The 23,626-nt window shown below is 34.9% G+C and overlaps 1 protein-coding gene across 1 annotated transcript in view; it reads right to left on the minus strand.

The window, feature by feature from the left end:
• The window catches only part of ADAM22 (ADAM metallopeptidase domain 22), a 254,809-nt gene that overhangs the window by 19,376 nt on the left and 211,807 nt on the right, over positions 1-23,626 (minus strand). The window contains 5 exon segments of the mRNA XM_044678916.1: positions 2,320-2,427; positions 12,056-12,073; positions 16,494-16,584; positions 18,544-18,658; positions 21,160-21,328. Coding sequence (XP_044534851.1) covers positions 2,320-2,427; positions 12,056-12,073; positions 16,494-16,584; positions 18,544-18,658; positions 21,160-21,328 — 501 coding nt within the window.

Below are 23,626 nucleotides of genomic sequence, written 5' to 3' on the forward strand. Positions count from 1 at the left end.
TTGATACAGTCCATCTGTTTATAACAGGGTAGTCCTGTTTACCAATACCAGGGTTATAAAGAGGTCCTGCTGTACTTGTTTCTTAAGTATAAGGCCATGATAGAGTTTGATTAAGATTTACTCAAGACAAATATGATTAAGCCATAAAGGTGACACTTTTGTTTCCTTAGAAAGTAAGTCAACTTCCCCTCTGAACAACAGAGTTTCCTCCACCAATATCATCTAAAAAGTTTATTGACTTGTTAAATAAATGCCAATGAACTTGGTCAAACAAAGATCATGGACACCTTTGTGGGTTGATTCCATTAACCACTTAACTACCATTTGTGTATTTTCGTTCCATCATCTTTAAATGGAATATCTCTTAGAAACAAAATGGACAGACCTACCTGGTATCACACAAGAACCACTTCATGACATTCTACACACCCAGTATCAAGGAGGAAGAGTAAAAAACTCAACATATTTTTCCAAGTTGTTTAAGATTTGTACCTTGGATCTTGAGGAACTTCTGGGAACTACTCAGATTCTTTGTTAGGTCTTTCTGGTGACAGCTTTTGTACTTTAGAAACTGGTATTATGTTTAAAACATCATGTTATCATGATGGAAAGTCATTACAAATCTTTCCTTAAAAAGGAGCCTTCTTATTAAATTATTTCTGATCAAGTAGTTAAGTAGACACATAACACACCAATACATTATTGGTTCTCTGAAGTTAAGATGACAGTCTTCACCATTACTGGTTAATTAAGTGGTATTCTATTTGGGGCAATAATTACAGAAATATCACTGGAATCTACAGAACTCCTTCCATTTATCCAGTGCATTACTTAATTTAAAACTATTTTACTGAATAAAATATGTCTCTGCTATGGAAAATAGAAGTAGCCTAAATCCTCATCTCCTTTAACTACAACTGTTCCCTCTCCACAAAAAAAAAAAAAAAAAAACAATAAGAACATGCTCTTTGCTCCCTTCTCAAGCTCTACATTCCTTATGTGTAAACCATTTTTTCTGTGATTGGGTGTATGGTAATGCATCACAGTGAAGTATGACATTAAAATGAAAGAGGAGAGTTTGTAGGTAGTTTTTAAAAGGTTTCCATATCTCACCAAACTTTCTACTTTTATTGCTTATTCATATATGTTTTAATGAGTAAGATCTAACAAGTAAGAAAAAAAATTGAGGAGAGTCAGGGGAGGCTTTTTATTATCTCAACAGGCTCAAACATGATCCTGTTTACTAACAGAAAGAAGATAGTAAGGCCAGACAGAATTTTAATTCCCTTCTAGCTTTAAAATTCTACATATCACTCTAATTGTCTTCTTTCTGTCAGTAGGAGATTAGCAATCACCTTTACAGTCCAAAGTAACTTCCATTCCCAAGGTAAGACATAACATATATATCAGTATCGATATCAATATTTATGCAGATATCAATATAGATATTTTCCCCCTCCACTACCCCATAGTTTCATTTCACTATGAAAACAGGCTCACAATTACCCACATATCCTAAAGCATTTCAGCAATTTCCGTTTTCCCTCATTTTACCCAGCTGGGTAATTATAAATCATGCAGAATTTTAAATGCTATTTATGTATTTTATGAACTTGGAGCAAAAATATGATATCAAACTCTAAAGAACAGATGAATAATGCATCTACCCATACTGTATTGATATGAATGCTGGCAAACACACATCAAACCAGTTTAGCTAGCACTGGGCTGAAAGTTGCATACGTCTAGGAAAGTTCATTCCAGGAATAAAATGCAAAACTAGCAATCCTTAATGCAACATTCAAAAGCACATTTCACAACGATCAGTCTTTGCTTCATGTATAGCTTAGCTTTCAAAAACATAGCATAGTACTTAAAGAATTTTCTAAACAGCATTAATACTATAAGTTTATTTTATTTACTGCTTGTTATTGAAGCATGATAGTAACCTTTTTCTTTGACTACAAGACCATGATATTAAACCCACCATCGAAGATGTCAGTGAACACCATCTTTTCAGAAGACTTATGAGAAATAGATTGTTCAGCACCCTCTTGGGTTGCTGTACACATAAAGTTGTTTTTCGTTTATTTAGTTTTTCATATTTGATGACTAAAACAAGAAGTTTGGAGCATATAGTACCCTAGAGTGCCCCCCAAAACTCATGCATGTAATCAAAGAACAAGGGATACCATTTATAACATTCCAGAAAGAAGGAAGAAGTAATCAAACCTGCTGCAAAATAATGAAATGTTCTGACTAATGGAATAATGTGGGATGGAACAGGTAGAAATCTGAAAATGCGACAGAAAAGCAGACCTCTTCTTAGAACTAGATGCTGAGTTTGTGCTGACTCCCGGAGGCATGTCGCTATAAAAAGAATCGGCATCTCCAGGCTTTTTTACATAATCTCCCTGGGGTAATTGTCTAAAGCATAATAAACATTTTAAAGTCAGAAAACAAGACACACACGTACACAGACATATACAAATATTAGTTCAGGAAAAAAAAGAGGTAGGGCTAATGATCTATATGAATCAAATCTATTATAACACGCAAGATTATTACTAAAGGTGACCAATGAAAGTCATTTTTTCAGCAAGGAATTTGGAAGGGACACTACCAAAATGCTGAAATGGTTGGTTAATACAACCTTACATTTTTTCAAAAAGTTAAAGTGTTCCGTTTTGGTAAGTTAGTCCCCATCATCTTCACAAGTCTTAATTTCACCTCTATAGTTAACGATTAATTAATTTCAAATGGAAGGTTTTAGGATGGCAGAAGAGAACAACTCTACTACTGGGCTGAAGAAACTGATCATGATTCCCACATACTGACATCGTCTTAAAACAGGGGTTCTTAAGTCAGGGTCCATGGCTTAGTTTGACTTAAAAATGAGAATTTGATTTTTGGCATAATTGGATTCCTTGATAATACTGTGCATTTTATTTTTTGGATTTGAAACATTATTCTGAGATGGAGACCACCATTTCATCAAACTGCCAAAGGTGGCCATGACATAAAAAGGTTAAGAACTCCTGTCTTAAAAGAATGTATTACTCTCTTCTGTTCTATTTTATGATACATCTACAGCCTTATTAGGGTTCTGGGTTCCTTTCTGGGCTTCACAATCTGCTTAAAAGAAAAGTGAATAAATGGAATATGATTCAGTGGAGAAACCAAAAGGTAACTAAGTGTCTGGAACATGAGATATGTGAAGAAGGATAAAAAGTGTAATTATTTATCCTAAAGAAGAGACAGTTGAGGAATGGTTTAGAAACTTTCAACTGAAGTGAAGAAGGTACCTATAATTCTCTCTCTATATAAATGATGGTGATAATCAGCTTTCCATCTTTCACTGAAGATGGAAAGAAACAAAATTTAAAATATACCAGAAATAATTTAGATTAAGATAGATATGTAAATTTCACCCCTCTGGGTCTCAGTTCCCTTATCTGTAAAGGAATCATAAAGATGAGATCGTCTCCAAGCTCCTTTCCAGTTTCCAACAATGAGTATCATTCAGCACTGGACTAAACTGTGGACAAAAGACTGGAAGCATTATAAATTGTTTTCTATGGTTTTTTGAAGTCATTTATGGAAAAAGAGGAGCAGACACCATGACTTTTCAGCCTAAGATTCTAAGTAACTGTCTGATCTGAGCAAATCACTTAACTCTTCTGAATCTTGGTCTCATCTATAAACAATAAGGTTGGACTAGATGACCTTCAATGTCCCTTTTAGCTCTATATCTATAATCCTATGATTCCATGATCCAATTTCAAGTTTTCATTATCCTCTGGTATTAATACTTCTCACTCAACTCTTCATCTGTACCAAATGATCATTTTATCATTTCTCAGTGAATAGCTAAGTTGATAATCATAATGACAACTTAATGTGGTTCAATTCCAATGTCATTGTGAATATAAAGACAAAATTAAGATTAGGTTGGGCATCATAGAAAGAATTGGATTTTAATTGCTCTCCATGCAGAAGTACAAATTAAATGATTGCTTCTATCATTCTTTCCCCTCTTATATTCTTATAGACCTGCCATTTATATAAGCTAGGCTTTAAGGAAACATGTCAATGCTAAATTTTCTGAAGACACTCCAACATTGTAATTTGGCTTTTAAAAAATCATATTCATTTGTTTTAACAATAGCACACTTCCTTTTTGGAATTATCTCAATATTACTGGACATATGACTTTTGAAGAGATTTTCCAACTAATGGTAAAAAAATAACCTCTTTTCTGAGTTCAGTCTATTCTCAGTTCTGATAGAAGAAATTAATATTCCTCATTAGATTTGAATTCTTAGTTCAGTTTCTCACACAAATAATTAATGTGCTTCTTCCAAATACCTATTTAAAATATATATGACATAACTTGGTCATAGTCAGATATATTTCTAAAGTAAACAAAACTCCATGCCTAAGGTATCAATGTTAATATTCTCTTTTAAACTAAACTTGTCCCTTTTAGTCTCTTGAATTATTTTCTGTCTTTTTCTACCACCTGTCTTATGAGTTGACATTTCATCCATGCTTTGGGGAAGAAATGGCTTCTCAGTTAAATCACAGTTTGAGAGTTTGTCTTGGCAGGGCTAAACTTTTCCTTCTGGATTATACCAGCCATATTAAGGATCCTATCAGTAAAAATGCCTCAATCACCAAATCTTTGTAATGCCCAAGAATCGCCTACTAATCTGGTCATAATCTTTGAAGGTTAAATGAAATGTTAGAGTCATTGAACTGGATTTAAATAAGTACTGAAGAAAATATTGAAATACTGAATTATAATTATTTCTATTATCATTTTCCAAAAAGTACTCTGCCTTTTAAAGGATTTCATTATCTTGCTATTAATGAAATTCATAATTTTCTGGTTCACCAAAATACAATTTTCTTTTACACATTGCTAGTCATATTTTATCTACTGTTATATATCTTCATCTTTTTTTAGTATTTGATTGTCATTTCTTTTGGAGAATGTTCTAAGCATCAGTGATTTACAAACTCAGCACTATGGAGAGGAAAGAAGCCAGAGTCAAAGATGGGAAAGATTTTCCACATTTTATGTAGCCCAACTCATTTCCTGTGGTCAGGCAGATACGAGTCTAGGTTTATCTAGACTGTAAACTCCTCAAAGTCTTATCTTCACTATGGTAGGATATATAATTTTCTCTGGAGAATTAGGTGTTCTATAATATGTTCTATGATAAATGCTTATTATAGAATACTGGTCATTGCTGACATGCTCCCAGGTAAAATGTTTGTTACCTTCCCAGTCAAGAAATTCATCCTTATAACTAACCATCATACACCAGGCACTTAATGCCCATTTCTTCTTGGCCAGTCATTACTGAAGAAAGAGAACATTTGATTAAATCTCACTTGTCATATTTCTTCAAATTCTCCCTCTCCACTGGCCCAATCCTTTGATTATCTTAAAGTCTTTCTTGTACAAATACTGAATGTTTTCTATTTTGGAAAAATTTTACTTATATGACACAGGGCAACATATTTAACTTCCTTGGGTATTAGTCTATCATTTATAAAAGGAGGGAATAGTACTAGATGTCCTCTGAGGTCCCTTCCAATGAATGACCCTAGAATCCTAATCTTCCCGACATTTGATTGATCATCATCTAATTTCCATCTTTTTCTAGTCCTGCCCTATAACTTACCTCATCCAAATCTTTGGATGCTATGAAGTTCATATGACTAACAATATCAATAAAAATGAAAATGTTGGATTCATCCCAAGAAACATTGGTACTCAACTGCCAAGCCTTAAAACTGAGAAACTCAACACTTGAAAAAACTAATTATAAAATGGGCTAGAATCTGAGCTAGTTTTTTCCTTCTGAAGTAAAGTGAGAATAAGTAGTCAAAGTGAATAAGCAGTATCAGCTGGGGAGACATAACACTTGGTATTTTCTATGAATTTGCCCTGATATATTCTGTCAGTAACTTGACTAAGGATGACTCATTAGGATAACAAGAGACACAGGGATTTGAGTGGTGGTTAGCCCTCAGAAAGGGAGGCTTTGCTTTCAAAAAAGCTCTTTTAAGTATTTGGGAAGAAAGAGAATGGAGGCAGTCTTAGAAGCATATTGAAAGAAAAGAGGCAAATCCAATTCAAAGTGGGAGAGGACTTGAAAAGACTTGTAATGGCTAACACATTAAATATCTCTGTCAATGTCAAGATTTTGGGTTTGAGAGAGAGGGTCAAATTAATCTTTTTTCTTTATTAAAATGTTTATAATATTTTAGTTTTTCCCATTTACATATAAAAACAAATTTTAACATTCAGGTTTTGGGTTTTTTTTATATTGAGATTCAAATTCCCTCCCTCCCTACTTTTCCTTCCTGCTCCCTAAGATGGGAAGCACTCCGATATAGATTTTCCATGTACAACAATGTAAAACACCCAAATTAATCTTTAAAAGCACGTCAGGATATTGTACATTAAAGCTTTGGAAGCTTTACCCTGGCATCATAATGCTAGACCAGGTTTTCTGGAATTAACTTACTTTCTATCCTCTCTCATCCTTTGAAAAAAATGCAAGCTACCAGATAGGTCATAAGGCTGATGTCTGATGGTATCTTGCGATAGACCATGTTTTCCAAAGATGGGCAAAAAGTATAGAGTATAAATTTACTAGACTTAAAGTCCACTTAAGATGATATAAAACATGTAAACTAAGTCAAATGATCAGTCTCAGGAGAGAGATTTCTCCAATCTTGTGTGTAATTTGGGTCATCTGCATAAAATTCTATGTTAACATGTCACTTGGAAGTATACTAATGCCACATTGTAGCTGCATAGAATCATTAAAATAATAAATAGAAAACAAACTTGGAAAGGGTTAAGAGAAGGTGAGATCACATAAGAAATTCAGCAAAGTCGTTTTTAAAAAGCAAAAAGGGGTCCTTCTGATTATTTGAATGCTGAGGTAAAGAAGACATGATTTAATTATTATAATTCTCATATATCATACTGATTTTGACTAAAGACAGAGCAGAATCACCTATTAATTAGATTTTTCTTTCTAAGTTTCATTAGGTTTTTTTCCTATGCTTTCTAGTTGAAAAAGACAAAATATATTGAAGTAGTGGAGGTAAAATGGAAAGAGATTTGTAGTCATAGGAATTGAGTTCAAAATCTGAGATTCTCATTTACTACTTGTGTGACCTTAGGTAAGCTGCTTCTCCTCTCTTGGCTTCAGTAACCTTATCTGTAAAATGAAGAAGTTGAACTAGATCAAAGTTATGCCACCAGCCTTGGGAATCAGATTAAAATACAATTGGGAAATATTTAACAAAAGAAATGAAAATACAATAAGATACTGATAATATTAATATGTGGTGTTCTAAGTCAATATGCAGCCTGTAGAGTCCTCATCTACAATTTAGTGGCCTCCATTTGGATTTGAGCTTAGTAGGGCTAGACTAGCTGATATCTAAGCCCCCTTCAAGGTCTATGCTTTTTTAATTTTTGTTTTTTTTCTATTCTGAATTTAAAAAAAATAGAGCATTTCTATGAATACAATAAAACAAAACAAAAAGAGGATTCCATATGAAACTAGGAATCTCCACCTTAAACTACTTGCTAAAAGCATATGTTTTTGATGTATCATTCATAAACTATTATCAAATGTATGAAATTTAAACTTCTCTTACAAATGTGTTGAAGTAGGGACCAGACCTGTTATTCACTAGCACAGAGGATTCCCAGGTGAGGAAATTCCATTTATTAAAATAGGCCAGTAATCCAATTTTAAAGAGTTTCCTAGAGCATTGAGAAATTAAGTGACTTGCTCAGAGTCCCACAGTGAGTAAAACTTGAATCTAGGCCTTCCTCTTTCCAAGGTGAGCTCTCTATGCTCTGTGGATATTTATATTGCTGTATCTCAACATAAGAAAAATTACCTTTGGCTGCCAATTCTGCTCTAAAGCACACAAGCAATGGAATAAACCAGAGGCAGCATGGGAAGTTATGAAGATTTTTAAAAAGGATAATAAGTTGTCCCTTTGGACTCAAAGATTCCTTAGGTTACTTTCTAGCCTCTGATCCTATGGTTTTATGGAGAATAGCTACATAAAATTGGTTCTCTACATTTATAATAACATTTTGGGTTATTTTCCCAATAAATTACAAAAATGGCTCTCATTACCTTTATAATCCAACGAGTGGCCATTGGAAGGGAGATGTCCATGGAGTTTAGAAACCCCAACCTTCCTTCAACTTGCATTGAAGGTATCCAGAGTACAAACTGGAATTATAATTACCTTGCTCTGCTGCTTTTCCTTTATTGGGGACAGAATCAGATCTGGAATTTTATCAGTATGAATACCTCTACTATAGAAACTCCCTTCATCAGTGCAGATCTATTTGTAACATTATCGTCTCAGTGAGAAACAGAGATGCCTGAGACCCTGAGAGTTAAAATGTTTATCCTGTGGTCACACAGCTAGCTTCAGCGAGAGCCAACACTTGAACCAAGGTCTTGCTTTGCTCCAAGGCAGATTTATGATTGGTAATTAAAACTGACTGCATTGAATTAAATAATTCCTTCAGACACTGAGGATGAGTTTTCAGTAAGAAATATCATCAGGTTCATTCTTATAATTATTTACTTTCTTTATTCCCCAAACTGTCCCATATACCCATTTTAGCATTTCTGTGGCATCATGCCACCAAGAAAGTTCTTAGCATCTTTTATTCTCCCATTGTTCTCTAGCATATAGTTTTAAGAAAAACACGAGGTCTGCTAACATAACTAAAAGTTTAATATATCTATGGGGACCTCATCCAAAGTCACCCTCATTCTTCCCTCATTCCACATATCTACGTTTCCCTATCGAGTCTAAGAGAAGAGAAGAATCTTCATGAAAACAACAAACATTTCATGAAACCAACAAACCCTGGAAAACCTAGCTTAAAAGGCAATAAAGAGTTAGATGTCTCATTTCTGTTTCTTGTTTCCTTCGTAACAAGGCATGTACCAATTTGGATGACTATAGCAGTATCTGGTCTATTGAGACTCTTTCCCTTTCTACATACCATGCTCCTCTTCTGTCAGGGGTTCAAGCTTTTGGGTATCTGATATATATATATATATAATAATGTAAGGGGGACGAGCTTTGTTTCAGAATAATAGTGACATTTATGTGTTTCTTTAACACACCAGGGGAATCTTAACCATCTCCCCTGAATCTCAATTCTCCTTGCAACTTGAGAACTAATGCATAAATTCTGGATTCAATAGCCATGGACAAAGAAAGGGGGGAAACAATACAGGTTAGATTGTACTGAAATGAACATGATACTCATCTGTGGATGAGCTCAGAAGGGGACTCAAACTAGAAACCAGACACAGACACAGCAAATTCCTCTCCATAGCTGAGCATATACCTTGGTAATGTAGCAAGGGGATATGAGAGGCTAGAAAGGGATTATTTATTTTCTTTACAGTAAGAGATTATGGAGAATGGAGGAAATCTCCTTAATCTAGGTAACATCTCTTGTGAGAACTTCAAAGGTTTTTTTTATGTCATATATTTAGTTAGTTTTTTTTTAAATCTTTACCATCTATATTAGAATCAATACTAAATATTGGTTCCAAAGCAAAAAGAACAGTGAGGACTAGGCAATGGAGGTTAAGTGACTTGCCCAGGGTTACACTACTAGGAAGTTTCTGAGGCCAGATTTGAACCCAAGATATTGATTCTCCAGGCCTGGTTCTCTATCCTCTGAGCCACCTAGCTGCTCCCATATATTTAGGTTTGCATTTTACTAATGTTGTATGCAAAGCATTTCTAAAACGAAAAAAAAACCCTACTGTAAACATTATTATTATTCTTGCTACATACATACACTTGTTATATTATGCCCCTTCCTGGTGAAAAAAAAGGAATTAGTTTAGCAACACATATCCCTATCATTGACTTAAATATTAAATGAACTGTATTTTAAATTACAGAATTAACCCCAGACTTAACCAGCTAATGAGCTGAACTAACTCAGCAAGAAAGTCTCCTTTTAAACAAAGACTTTTATTTGGACTCTGGGGTCAGTGAAGCATGTCTTGAATAAGTCAGGTTCTTTTTTTAATGAAGGAAAAAACCAACCAAACAAAACCAGTTAGGTTAATCTCTGCCTCTTGCCTTTTCTCCACAGTCTGTGAAGCATTTGCAGGCAGGAAGACAGATGGCTGTCCTAGGAATGGAAATATTGTAGGCTTGGAATAAAGAGTCTGTGTTTGAGACTTAACTCTGCCATGTTGGACAAATGTCTCTCCCTTTATAAACCTCAGTTTCCTCATCTATAAAAATAGAGATAATAATATTTGCACTGCTTACCTTAAAGGGCTGTATTACAGTTCAAATGAGATATGGTATATTCTACATTAATTCAGGGATTGCAAACTACATTGGTTAGGGATGATACGTGCCAACCTTCTTCCTAACGTTCTTCCTTCACTCTCAAATAATAACATGTATGTAATGACATCTGATAAACAATTTCTTATAGATTTTTCCATATACAATTTCACATCTCTTTGTTATATTTGTTTTATTTTGAAAGCCCTGAGCAGGGATGGGAAAATAATAAATGAGGCTTAATTTTTAAAAGTTCAGAGAATTGCAAAGAAAAAGTTCAAGTTAAAACCTGAAAAGGTTTTTAACGACCACTGATTCTGCTTGATTCCTGATCTCACTTTAATCATTTTCAAAAATGAAGAAAAAATCAAGGGTCAAGTATAGGACTAAACACTGCATTTAAAAGCAGAGAAATAGAGATGATCAGATTCTAAGGGATGTTAAGAAATGGGCATTTTTACATAAATCTTAAAGTGGTTAAAATGTGAAACAAGTTAAATCCTCTAAAGAGTCAAGAAAATGTACATCTCTCTTTGCAAAAGTGGTGCTGTTATGTGGGTAGAACATTGCACACACTGTCAGGAGTCTAGTCTGTTGGTTTTGCTCCCTCCTTTTTTATTTGTTACAATAGATGGCTTGCTGGGTGGAAGAGAGAAAAGATATATTCAAGAATACAAGTGATGTAAAAATTTTAAATACCAATACATTAAAAAAATTAAGTCCTCCCATTTTATGGACTACTTTATTTTGGGGACACTATGGGATTCTTATAGGAATCCCATCAATGCCCAGTGTCAATTTGTACTTAAAATCTGAATTGTGAAGTTATTGTGAAACCCTGAGCCTATCTTTCCCATGAGATGCTCATACTCTCAGGATTCAAAGTGCTTTTAGCTCATCCAAATTAGATTACTGCCTGTAACCTTATAAAATCTACACATAAAACATTACTTTCTCTGGCAAATATGAACAGAGATCAGCAAGAAGTTTTGTGAGTGCCTGAACAATTTCCTTGAGAGCAACATCATGCCTAAAGCAAATCTGGCCATCTCTAAATGGAAGATGATATTAATAAAAGAAAAAATCCTTTTCAGAAGGGCTTGCATAAAGGGAAGCTGACATATATATAGGTGTAGTCTTGCTATGAAAAAATAGAGAAATGTCAAAAATACAAATACAAAAGCAATTTCTAGAGCTTATTTCAATATAAAATTAAGAATTAAATTTCCATAAAGGTCCCTCTATTAGTCATACAAATAGAATATATGCTAGTTTTAATATGAAAATAAAAATTCATAGAATCATTTAACCACTAAAATGTGAGATAGCTATTTTTAAAAAAGGAAACTTTCTAACAACATCAAAGTTAAAATTTTCAAGTTCAACATTTCTTTAAAATCAGTTTAATAGTATCAAAACTCAAATTTTAAAGTCAAGAAAAAAGAGAATTGAATTAAGGTCTCTATGGTTTTTTCCAGCACTGACATTCTATGATTTTATGATTCTATGAAAACATCAAAAACAAGATTAATTTCCATGTTATTTCTTCATTAGAAATTAAAATTAACAGTTTTCAGTTATAGAATTGGGAATGACAACCTTTTAGTTAAGGTTAAACCTTTTTTTAGGATGGCACATTTGGGTTATTCTTACCACATACCTCTGTTCTCGATAATTTCTATCCAACGATGAGAGGAGAAAAAAAAACAATAATTAGTTACTTTTATGTCTAGATCAGGGAGGACATTGCTCAAAACTGTAGTGTTTTGGTACTTTTTGGAAGCTTTGTGTCAGCAGACTAGTCACAGGATTTTATAATTCATGACATATATACGATTTGGGAACATTACTATGGGAATCTTGACACCAAAATATTTAGGGTGTTTGTCTGTCTGTCTCTATACACACAAACACAAACACACACACACAGACACACACACAGACACACACACAATGTGACAGTGATGATCTCCTCCCCCCTACAATTCTCACCCAAGCAAGCTGAACCTTTCTGCCTCAGTTTCCTAATCTGTAGAATGGAGATAATAATACTACCTACCTCTCAATGTCGTTGTGAGGATCTAATGAGATATTTGTAAAGTACTTAAATTGTTGCATAAATATTGGTTGTTATTATTATTAGTTATAATTACAAAAATAATAATATAATGATAAATAATTTCCTTTTCCCATTCACCTGGTTCAAGAACCACTGGGACCTTCAGCTCTGATTCAAATGGGCAGACAAGTAAAAGGAATTTCTGGTCAGTCTTGTATAAGGAACTGCACTATTGTGATTTCCCATGACAAGCAAAGTCATGCAGGTCACAGCATATGGCATCTCAAAAGTCCTCTTCACTTCTGAGACCCTGTAATTTCATAAACCTACTATGAGGTTCCCTTCCCTCTCCTGAATAATTTTGTTGTCAAGTTGAAGCACTTGTCTTGTATTATTCTACAAATGTCATTCTTGTATTTTAATGATTCATGGGATGCCAAAGATATTCTATGGCAAAATGCTTTCTTGAGAGGCAAAATAATTTTTTTTTTGGCTAAGGAACTATTGATGGACATCAGATTTGGGAAAGGCCATTTCCCCAAAGGCCCCCTGCAATGGGTAATTTACCATTAAAATACTGCAATATGATTTCTCCATCATTTTTCTGACCCGTCACCATGATAGTGTACTCATGAAAGGGTATCTTTGTCTTTGAACTTGGGCTTATAAAAACGACTGAATTATAAGAGTAAGGCAGGTTTTGCTATCGTTATTGAGTTTGTTCTTTTGTTGTTGTTGTTTTAGCCTGGGCTCTTCTATTCCACCCAAGCTAAAAGTTTATGTGTGGATATAATTTTTGTAAATCTTTACCTTCTGTCTTAGTATCAATTCTAAGACAGAAGTGCTACAAGGCAATCAGGGTTAAGTGACTTGTCCAGAGTTACATAGCTAGGAAGAGTCTGAGACAATAGATATATTTTTAATAATTGTTTTTCTGATATTTTGTTATCTGTGTTCTCCCGTTCTCTCCTTCCCTCACTCCCCCTTTCCTAAGACGGTAGGTAATATGATGTAGGTTATACATGTGTTATCATGCAATATATTTCCATGTTTGTCATATTGGGAAAGAAGGTATATTACTTAGAGAAAAATTGATTAAGGAAATAAAGTGAAGAATAGTATGCTTCAAGATATTTCTTTATCTTTAAAATGTATTGTTGAGGCAGCTAGGTGTTTAAGCGGATAAAGCCAGATCTGGGTATAGCAGGACCTAGGTTCAAATCTGGCCTCAGATACTTCCCAGCTGTGTGATTGGGCAAGTCACTTAACCCCAATGGCCTAATCTTTACCACTCTTCTGCCTTGGAAGTGATACTTAGTACTGATTCTAAGATAGAAAGTAAGGGTTTTAAAAAATAAAAAGAAATAAAATGTATTGTCAGCTTTCTACATTTTTAATAATGTGGGGTCAACATAGGAAAAAAGATGATGACCAAGTAATAAGACTGGATGATATTTTTTCTGAGGCATGGATCCACCATCAGTTTTATAATACAAATAGATATATAAAGGTGGCCCATGGTGATCACCAGAGGGTGTTTTGTGTTTGACTTGTATGAATTGCCTCTTGCCCCTTTGAGAGTGAACTAAGGTAAAGCTAATGTGAGCTGATGATATTGGAGATCTAGGATGTGGTCCTTAGGATGCTTCTTCTTCTTCTTCTTCTTCTTCTAAGAGGGCCTAGAAAGACTCCATGGGTGAGGTGAGGTCCAGATCACTCTGAACATGGAGTAAATGATGGTGATGGTTTCCTACCCCCATAACCCTTGCCTAAGCAAGCTGACTGGGTCTTCTAGGACCAGAGTCAATCTCAGGACACTTTGGTCTTTAGAAGAGGGGGTTATGTGACCCTTTGAGGTCGTAAGCACAGTAAGTGAATATGCTTTTTCTTTTAGGAAGTCTTTGTTTAAAACCCTGTGATAAATACATTAGTCTGAATGAAGATCTGGATAGAAATTCATTTAACTTAGATTCCCCATTTTATCCCATATTACAAAGTAAATTCCTCGAGGGTAGAGATTGGTTCATTTTTGTTCTTGTATCTCCTTCTCTTAGCATCATAATATTGCCTATAGCAGGTAGGAAAGGGAAAAGGAGGGAAATCAACATTTATATAGTGCCCACTTCATGCCTGGCACTATTAAGCCCTTTACAAATTTTATCTCAAATGATCTACATGACAACCCTTGTAGGTAAGTGCTGTTATTACTTCCATTTTATAGTTTAGGAAACTGAAGCAAACTGAGGTTGAGAGATTTGCCCAGGATCATACAGATATTAAGTGTATGAGGTTGGATTTGAACTCAGGTCTTCTTGACGCCAGACCCAGCACTCTATCCACTATATCACCTAGATACCCAATAAAGGTTTCTTTCTTTATTGATTGATTTTTTAAAAACCCTTACCTTCCATCTTATAATCAGTACTGTGTTTTTGCCTCAAGGCAGAAGAACTGTAAGGGGTAGGCAATGAGGGTTAAGTGATTTGCCTAGGATCACACAACCAGGAAATGCCTGAGGACAGATCTGAACCCAGGATCTTCCATTTTTAGGCCTGGTTCTCAATCCACTGAGACATCTCACTGTCTCCTTCTTTACCTACTGATTGACTGATCCTATTGTCTATATTCCTTTGTGTCCTGGATGATTTTGTCTTTGAACTTGGGCTTATAGAAACAACTGTAAAGAAGGTTTTGCTGTAGGTCTTGAGTTTGTTCATTTGTTTTGTTTTTTTTAGATGGGTTCTCCTATCCCACCCAGGTTGGAAGTACATCAGCCACCCTCCAGCTGGCTCCATTGCAAGAGACAGGAAGCTCTGACCTCCATGGCTTCCAACCTGGGCAAATTTCCCACTCCTTGGGAAACCATGTCCTCCCCTCCTTCCTCCTAGGGGTTTACCATATTGGTGACAGATTTACTGTGAATATGGATTGGCTCTTGACCTACTGTAGCTCAAAACTCCCAAGCTCAAGTGATCCATCAGCCCAGCTTCCCCAGTATCAGGGATTGTAGATGTGTGCTACCTGCAATATTTGGTTTGGGACGGTCTTTAAAAGGAAGCATGGCCCCTACCTCTTTTTAGCATATTGATAATCTGCTCAGGCAGGAAGTTCCTAAGTTCATAGATATTAACCAGAATATTCAGTTAGAACCTTTAGAAAGTGAGGGAGACAAAGAGGAGCACTAAGTATCCTCTGTGGGAATAGTTCATACCAGCAGAAGGTGAGTTATACACCACCCAAGAATAGGCAAGATAGCTGGCAAAAAACCTTGTCAGGAATTGGCTTTGGAAACCCTAAGAGGGAACTGGGGAAATGGGGGTCTACAATACTGAACTTAGCTGACATGTAATATGTAATCTATTTATTATAAATAAAAGAAAGGACCTGGGCTCAAATACTGACTCTAATATTTGCCCCCTGTTTGAATGAATTACTTGACATCCTGGGCATGTTTGTTTCCTCAACTAAAAATAAAGAGGCTAGGACTAGGTCAGTGGTGTCAAACTCAAACAGAAACCATGGGCTGTATATTGACATAGAAAACTACAAATTAACATTATCTATGCTGCATTGGATTTTTATTTATTTTGCTAGACATTTTCCTTGGGTTGCTGGATGTGAGTTTGACACCTCGGGGCTAGATAACTTTGAAAGATCTTTCTAATTCTAGATCTTATAAATATTGAACAATTTTTTGGTGTCCTATGAAAAACAAGTGATCGCAAGTGGGTAAATACTAATATATCCCACAGGCATATTCCCTGGTATTCTAGGCATGGGCCTAACACAAGAGAAATGTGATCCTTTATACTCATCTCTGTAACAAAGCTTACATTCATCCTCATTCAGTCAGATTATTTTAAAAGTTCATAAAATTTTAGGTGGAAGAACATGTCACAAAATTAAGCAAAAATCCACCAGATTGTGAATGACTAGCCATATTTACTACTTAATGGTGTTAAACTTTGAATTTTGAGTTCATTTAAAGTTATATTCTCTAAAGTATAGCAGATGAACAAAACCAAGAAATGTCACTTACTTGTAACCCCATGCAGCTATTCCTAATATGAGAGCCAACACCAAAATGGTGCCAGTAATTATCCCTATTATGATATTTGTGCCAGCAACACCTGTAGAAAAATACAGTGAAGGTTATTCAATGTAATTTAAATATATTAAGTAAAAATTATTCCAGGTGTTACTCTAAATAATTCCCAATGTATCATAGGGCTATATCGTAAATTATCCATCATAGTTCATGACTAACATATGGAGAAAGAATAAGCCCAAATGAAGAGACTGAATTTTTGAATCATTCATTGATACTAAATAATCAATGATATTATAATGAGCCCCAAATCTCTCTGGGTTGAAATCTCTTCTCTGATACCATATTACTCTGTAGAAATCGATTAATTTCTTTGTACCTTGGTTTCCTTGTCTGTGAAAAGGTGTTGTTCTCATTCCCCCTTCCTTTTGGAAGAGGACCAGTGACATCATAAGGTATATCTTGTCTTGTGCATGAATTGGATTTAAGTGAGGCAGAGTTGCTCAAAGTCATCAACCTTACTCTCTCTTCCAGTCATCAGAAGTCCAGTGGCAAGGGTGGAAGATGGATTTGATCATCTCTAAGGTCCCCTTCACTTGTAAATCTTTGATCCTCTGTGTCAACCTTTTAGACACCCTTTCTTCATCATTCCATGTGGAAGAACTCACGAGAAGGGGAACATGATCTCAAATATATCTAAGCTCCTCCCTTGCTCACTGCTTGGTTAGACAGGATTCGGCTATACAGAGTGAAACTGAGAAAAGGAACTCAGATTCTATGCACCTAATGCCAATGTAGCATCTGCCTAAGCAAAGCTATTTAAAATCAAGCCCAGGAAGAACATTCTCTTTTCTAGTAATGTAAGCGGCATTTGTGTTATGTTTGAAGGTTTGCAAAGCATTTTACATACCTTATCTCCTCTAATAATCAGGTAAGACTGGTACTTAAGGCATCATTACCCTAATTTTACAGGTGAGGAAACTGAGCCAGATATAGGATTTGAACTGCTATCTCTCTTGACACATCTAGTCCTTTTCTCAGTACACTGTTGATCTTTCTCCGAACTTCAAGCACATTTACCATCTAACCAATTTATTTTTGCACTTAATGATAGATATTCTTTTATTGCTGCCTCTTTCAAGTTTATAAATCTTAGTTCTTAATGGCAGTCTAAAGTGCTCTGGGGGCAGAAACTACACTTATTTGGCACATCTCACAGCACTTAGCAAAAGGCTCAGAACATAACAGGTAATCAAAGAGTTATACTGGAAAAGAACACTGTATAAAATTGGTTTGGCTTCTCACCCTGGTTCTACCATTTAATAACTTTGCAACCTGAGGTGAAACACCTCCCTCTGACCCTCAATTTCTACATCTGTAATATAACTAATAATCTCCAAGTTTCCTTTTAGCACTAGAACTCATACAATTATATAAACTTCATTCATTGAATTTTAGAGTAACTTCCATGATTCTGCTATAGACAGGCTATATTTTCATCCTGTGGCTTGGATACCCATAAACCATGAGTCAACCTGAGGGAATAAGAATTGTATTTGTATCCATAGCCCTGACACATAGTAGATGCTTAATGAATAAATATTGATCTTTTGTGTATGGAAATGTTTGTGTCTGTCGATGATTTTTAAATTTGCAATAAAAAGAACATTTTTTAAAAAATCAATCATAAATGCTCCACTTAAATTCAATGGTTAGGAAATATGATGCTATTACAAATGTTTATTTATCGTAAAGAAAATTTAAATCCATAATAATGGCATTCTCATATTTATTGAGTGTTTGAAAATCTCATTTTAAGAATCAATATTATCAAAAATTAGTCTTAGAGAAAAAATTAACTCAATAAACCCTGAAAACTATTTATCCTTTGAGGATAGTTAAGAGTTTTGCCAGGTATATCTCAATTATGTACAAATTGCAGCTACTATAAAAATAATAATTTAGTTGGCAATGTTGAGATAAGGTTTCTGTCCTCCTTCCTGGAGAACTCTAATTCACTGTGTCTAAAGCATGTACTTACCATTGCCAGACAGAGATATATCTGATTTTGAGCCATCATTGTATGGTAAATAGGTACTGCAGTCTGCACCAATCCAATGCTTATTACAAACACATTTTATTTCATTACTGCAAACCTGAAATCCAAAATGTGAATTCAGAATAAAAATCATACATAAACTGATCAGAGTGCAATGTTATGAACAACAAAAATTAACAATGATTGCACTTATTTTACTCATGATATTTTTTCCTGATCTTTCATTTCCTTCATTGTTAGTCTAGCCTTTGTCGTTATCTTCATTGTCAGTCTGCTCTCATTCCTCACGGCAAGCCATTCTCACATCAATTTAAAGAAAACAATGGGGCATGAGAAAAGAACAATGATTATCACTAGAAGAAATGAAGCAAAACTATGAAATGACAGTTTGGATTCCAGCTCTAGTATGAAAGGAAGAGAATAGCAGAATCTACATAGAAATACAGACAGTTCTACATCATGCCTGTAAGTCTTTCTTTAACTTTTAGGAAGAACCCTTGAAAGGACAAAGAAGTTTTGGGTTACAGACCCAAGAGGGCTAAGACATAGCCAGATAGCCAACTTGGATGGAAGGCAAGCCCGGGCTGTAGCTTATTAGGTGGGGAAAGAAGTTCACACGTTTGTATCTGAAGATTTCTGGAACAAGAAGAAAACTCTAACCTTTTCTCTTCAACCCTAGCAACAGAGTAGAAAATGAATACTAATTCTGGAAGCAGAGGACATGAATTCAAATCCTGCCTGATGATTATTAGTTGTGTGAGCTAAGGAAAGTCACGTTAGCACCTTAAACTTCAGTTTGCTTATCTATAAAATGAGGAGATTGGGTCATGTTCAGCTAAGGTTCCTTTTAGTTCTAAATCTATGATCAAATGGATATTGCACCCCCTACCCATACCCCCTTCCAAGGGACAAGAGAACTGAAAACACACAAAGAAAGGCCAAGAGATTCTTTGATAGTAAATGGATCCTTTTCAGATATATTGGTGCCTTTCGTACTGTAGAAAGTGATGACCAGAGTGGGGCAAAAATAAAATTAAAATTTACTAAAGCATCAATCAATTAAGGAACCCTAAATGGAAAATACAGAATTGAAAGGAAAACACCCCATCTCATTTATCCAGCCACAGAAGGCAGAATTCCTTCCTAGTATTCTGTCACCATATTCATCTGTGCACACTAGGAAAATAAGAGATCAGGATGGATGAGTTTTAATACTTTGATGTAAACTGTCACACCTTTCTATTTACCTATATTTAAGCTTAAGCATGGTCTTTGTCCCAAATCATATCACAAAGGAGTAAGGGAGTAGCTGTTGCTTTGTGTCACTTGGATTAACTTGGATAACTGTCCTTCATTAACATGGAAAACTCATGGAATCAGGCCAGAAGAGACCTGAATAATTCTTACACTTTTCCATGTCTTTGCCCTCTCAATACATTTTTCCTTAGAGTCCTCAGTTGGAAAGATAGGAAGATTTCAAAGGGGTGAATTAATGAGGCTTATCCTTTTGTAGGTGGCCAATAATACATGTGAGGACTACAGTTCATTTTTGATGCTTGTTTTAGAATGGGGCAATGGTTCTCAAGATAATAAATCACTAAGCCACTTCCTTGAACTGCTCTCATAAATACACACAGAAATGTATAGAAATGGAATAAATATTCAGTTTACTTATTCCAGGACAGTGATCCAGGAAGCTATAATGATTAATGGATCAAGTAAAAACACATCTTAATTGCATCTAAATCTCAGTTACATGGCTATAAGGATGAAAAAAAAACCTTATTAGATGCTTTTTTCCCTTTCTATTCATTACTGAAAATATTTCCCCAAACCATTACAGTCTTATCTTTTTAAATCCTATTTTAGTTTATGAAACTTCATATTTTCTACTGCACTTAAAAAAAGAAAAAATGCCAATATTAAAGTAAATCATATTTTATTAACACAAATGAGAAAGGGGAAACAGAAATTTTAATTGGAGAAGATTCTCTTTACTTCTTTTTTTTTCTCTCACTTCAAGCAATGGTAATAGTTATGGTGGTTGTTTTTCAATCATTTCAGTCACGTCTAGCTCTTTATGACCCCATTTGGGGTTTTCTTGGCAAAGATACTGGAGTAGTATGCATTTCCTTCTCCAGCTCATTTCACAGATGAAGAACTGAGGCAAACAAGATTAAGTGACTTGTCCAGGATTACCCAGCTAGTAAGTATCTGAGGCCAGGTTTTAACTCAAGAAGATGAATCTTCCTGACTCCAGGCTTGGCATTCTATCCATTATGCCATGCTTTACAGTTATGGTAGAAAGACACAGTTGAAACTTAATTTGACATGAAGTATACTTATGCTACTTAGTAATAATACTTTCAAACTCACTTATTTCTTAGAATCAGGAAAAAGAAGTGGTTTAAAATTAGGCACACTTAATAAACATCATAGAGTTAGAGTTCAAAGGAACTTCAAGGTTCTCTAACACAATCTTATCATTTTATAGCTGAGCAAACTGAAGCCTATAAATTTAAATCACTAACTCAAGATTTCACATTTCACTGAAAAAAATTCATAATTCCCATTAAAATAAAGAATATACAAACATACCCCATGTCCTGAACAAATGGCATTTTCTTTTTTGCTCAAGCAGGTGCTAAAGTTGAAAGAGGCAGTAGGGAGACACCTACGCTCTAAGCACATCATTTCAGGGCCACATGGTGTCCCATCTTCAACATAGCCAAGATCTATCTCTTCTTCAAGTTTAACATGACCACCACTACAGTTAAGTAAAAAAAATAAAATAAAAGAAATTGTAGTTATTGAGTAGATATTTTGTTTTTTATAAGATACACACATTCATTCCTTAATTGATTTTGAAACCACCATTAATAATCACTGTGTATATATATATATATATATATTCTGTTTATCCTCAGAAAGTCCATGGAATGAAGAGTAGTGGTATATTTTCCTATCTGAAAAAAACACGGCAGCATCTTCATTTTTAAGGTTATTGGAAGGCTAATCAATGAGGACAGTACATTATAATATAATATAATGACACAGTTGATATAAAAGCAACAATCAACTTCTCATTTATTTTCATCATCTAAGGCTGAGTCATCATAATTACTACTCAAGATCAAATTCTAATCTTATACCCAAGTTGGTTAGTGAAGATCCATTCCAATTCTAATATTGAAGATGAGAGTTTTTTAAATGACTTTTTCCAAAGAAATGAAAAATATTCTATGATGGAATCATTAGTGTAAAAATGATTATAAGAATGCTATTCAAAACAATTCCATACTTGGAGGGAGGGCCAATGATTTCATTGGTATGGGTACTTCTTTCATGATCATAGATTCCAACCCTTCCATGATTTAGTAGGTGGGGAGATCACAATCTGGCATTCTTAAACTTGATTTCATAATATTCTGATAACTATATTTTAATATAATTTGTTTCCTTAGGAATTTTATTTTATTCATTTAAAAAAGGATTCTCAGAAGGGGTCCACAAATTTCACTAGATTGCCAAAGGAATCCATGACATAAATCAGGTTAAGAACTCCAGGTGTAAAGTCTTTGAAAGTTCCTGGGTCCAAAATCATCATATTGCTGCCACCCTGTTGATGAAGCTATACAATTTAGCTAGCCTGGCCATCAATTAAGAGCATAGAGTCCATCACTGAGTTCAACAACAAAGTAGGACGTACTAGTAGTAGTCCTCTGATGAGCACAGCTTTCAAGAAATTAAGATCTCTACATTCCAAGAAGACATCAGAATAAGACTTGAGAGAGAAGCTATTCAATATAGCAACCATTTTATTAATTCAGAAACTGAAAATTGATGATAATTGTCTCAAAGATTTATTAGTTTAAAATTCCCATTCATCTTCCATGAAAAGTGAAAGTAGAAGTAATTTCTCTAGAAAATAAACTGAGTTAAGAGGTAAGAAGTAGAAATATATGTCTTAATCAGTGTATTTGGGCCTGAACAAATGAACTATTATTTTAGTATGTCACTGTTTTGCTAGCTCTCATACTGACTGACATCCACTTCATATTTCACATGAGTTCAAAGTAGTATTCTAGTTCAAAGAGACCTTGTCCAAACCCAGACATAATAAAGGAAAAAGCAGTATAAATCAAGATTTGAAATTAGCAGACCTGAGCTCAAATCCCAGTGTTGCTATTTACTACTCATGAGAACTATAGTGAGCCATTTCATCCATCTGTGGGTCTCAATTTCCTCATTTGTTAAATGAAGATGTGGGATTAGATGACCTTTATGTTCTTTTCTTACTCTAATTCTGTGATTCTATGATTCTTTTTTCCCATAAAATCATAGAAACAAAGCCAGAAAAGGCAAGAGAAATCATCTAGTCCATTCCCTTCATTTGTTGGAGAAACCAAGGCTGAGGGAGTTAAAGTAATTTGCCTAAAGTCACAAGGCAGGTTTTGAATCCAAGTCCTCTGACTCCAGAAAGTATACCTCAATGTCCTTTCCTTCACTCTAATTAGATTTGAAAAATGACTCCTTAAAAAGGCATTTTAGGTTTTATTGTTAATGTATTTTTTCCACTGAAACCCAGTTCCATTGTCTCATCACTGAAAGGAGGTGACTTATGCTCTCAAAGGTCAGAGCAGTAGATCACAAGCTGGAAATCACAGAATGTGAGAGTTGACCCACTGAATCCAACCCACTGAAGAAGGGAATTCCTACTGTAACATGTCCAACAATTGACTGTCCAGTTTCTGCTTAAAGACCTCCAAAGAGGGGGAATTAACCTTGGACATCTTCAAGAATGTTTTAAGTTCAAGGCTAGCAATGGGCTAACATCTTAGGACAAGCCTGAATGAATTATTCATTACCATCAGAAAGGCTAACAGTTGACGAAGTTTTTAGTCCTAGTAACTTATGAAGTTCTTCTACTAAGTCATGGAAAGATTATTGTCTTAGGTTGTTAAAGAGGTGCCCACAATGATCAAATTACCAGTCATTTAAAGGACTGAGGACAGTAGTCAGCTTGGTTCTGGGCATGGAGGAAGCTGCAGAGTGTGCTTTGCTT

This window comes from Gracilinanus agilis, chromosome 5 (assembly GCF_016433145.1).
Source record: "Gracilinanus agilis isolate LMUSP501 chromosome 5, AgileGrace, whole genome shotgun sequence".
Taxonomy (NCBI): Eukaryota; Metazoa; Chordata; class Mammalia; order Didelphimorphia; family Didelphidae; genus Gracilinanus; species Gracilinanus agilis.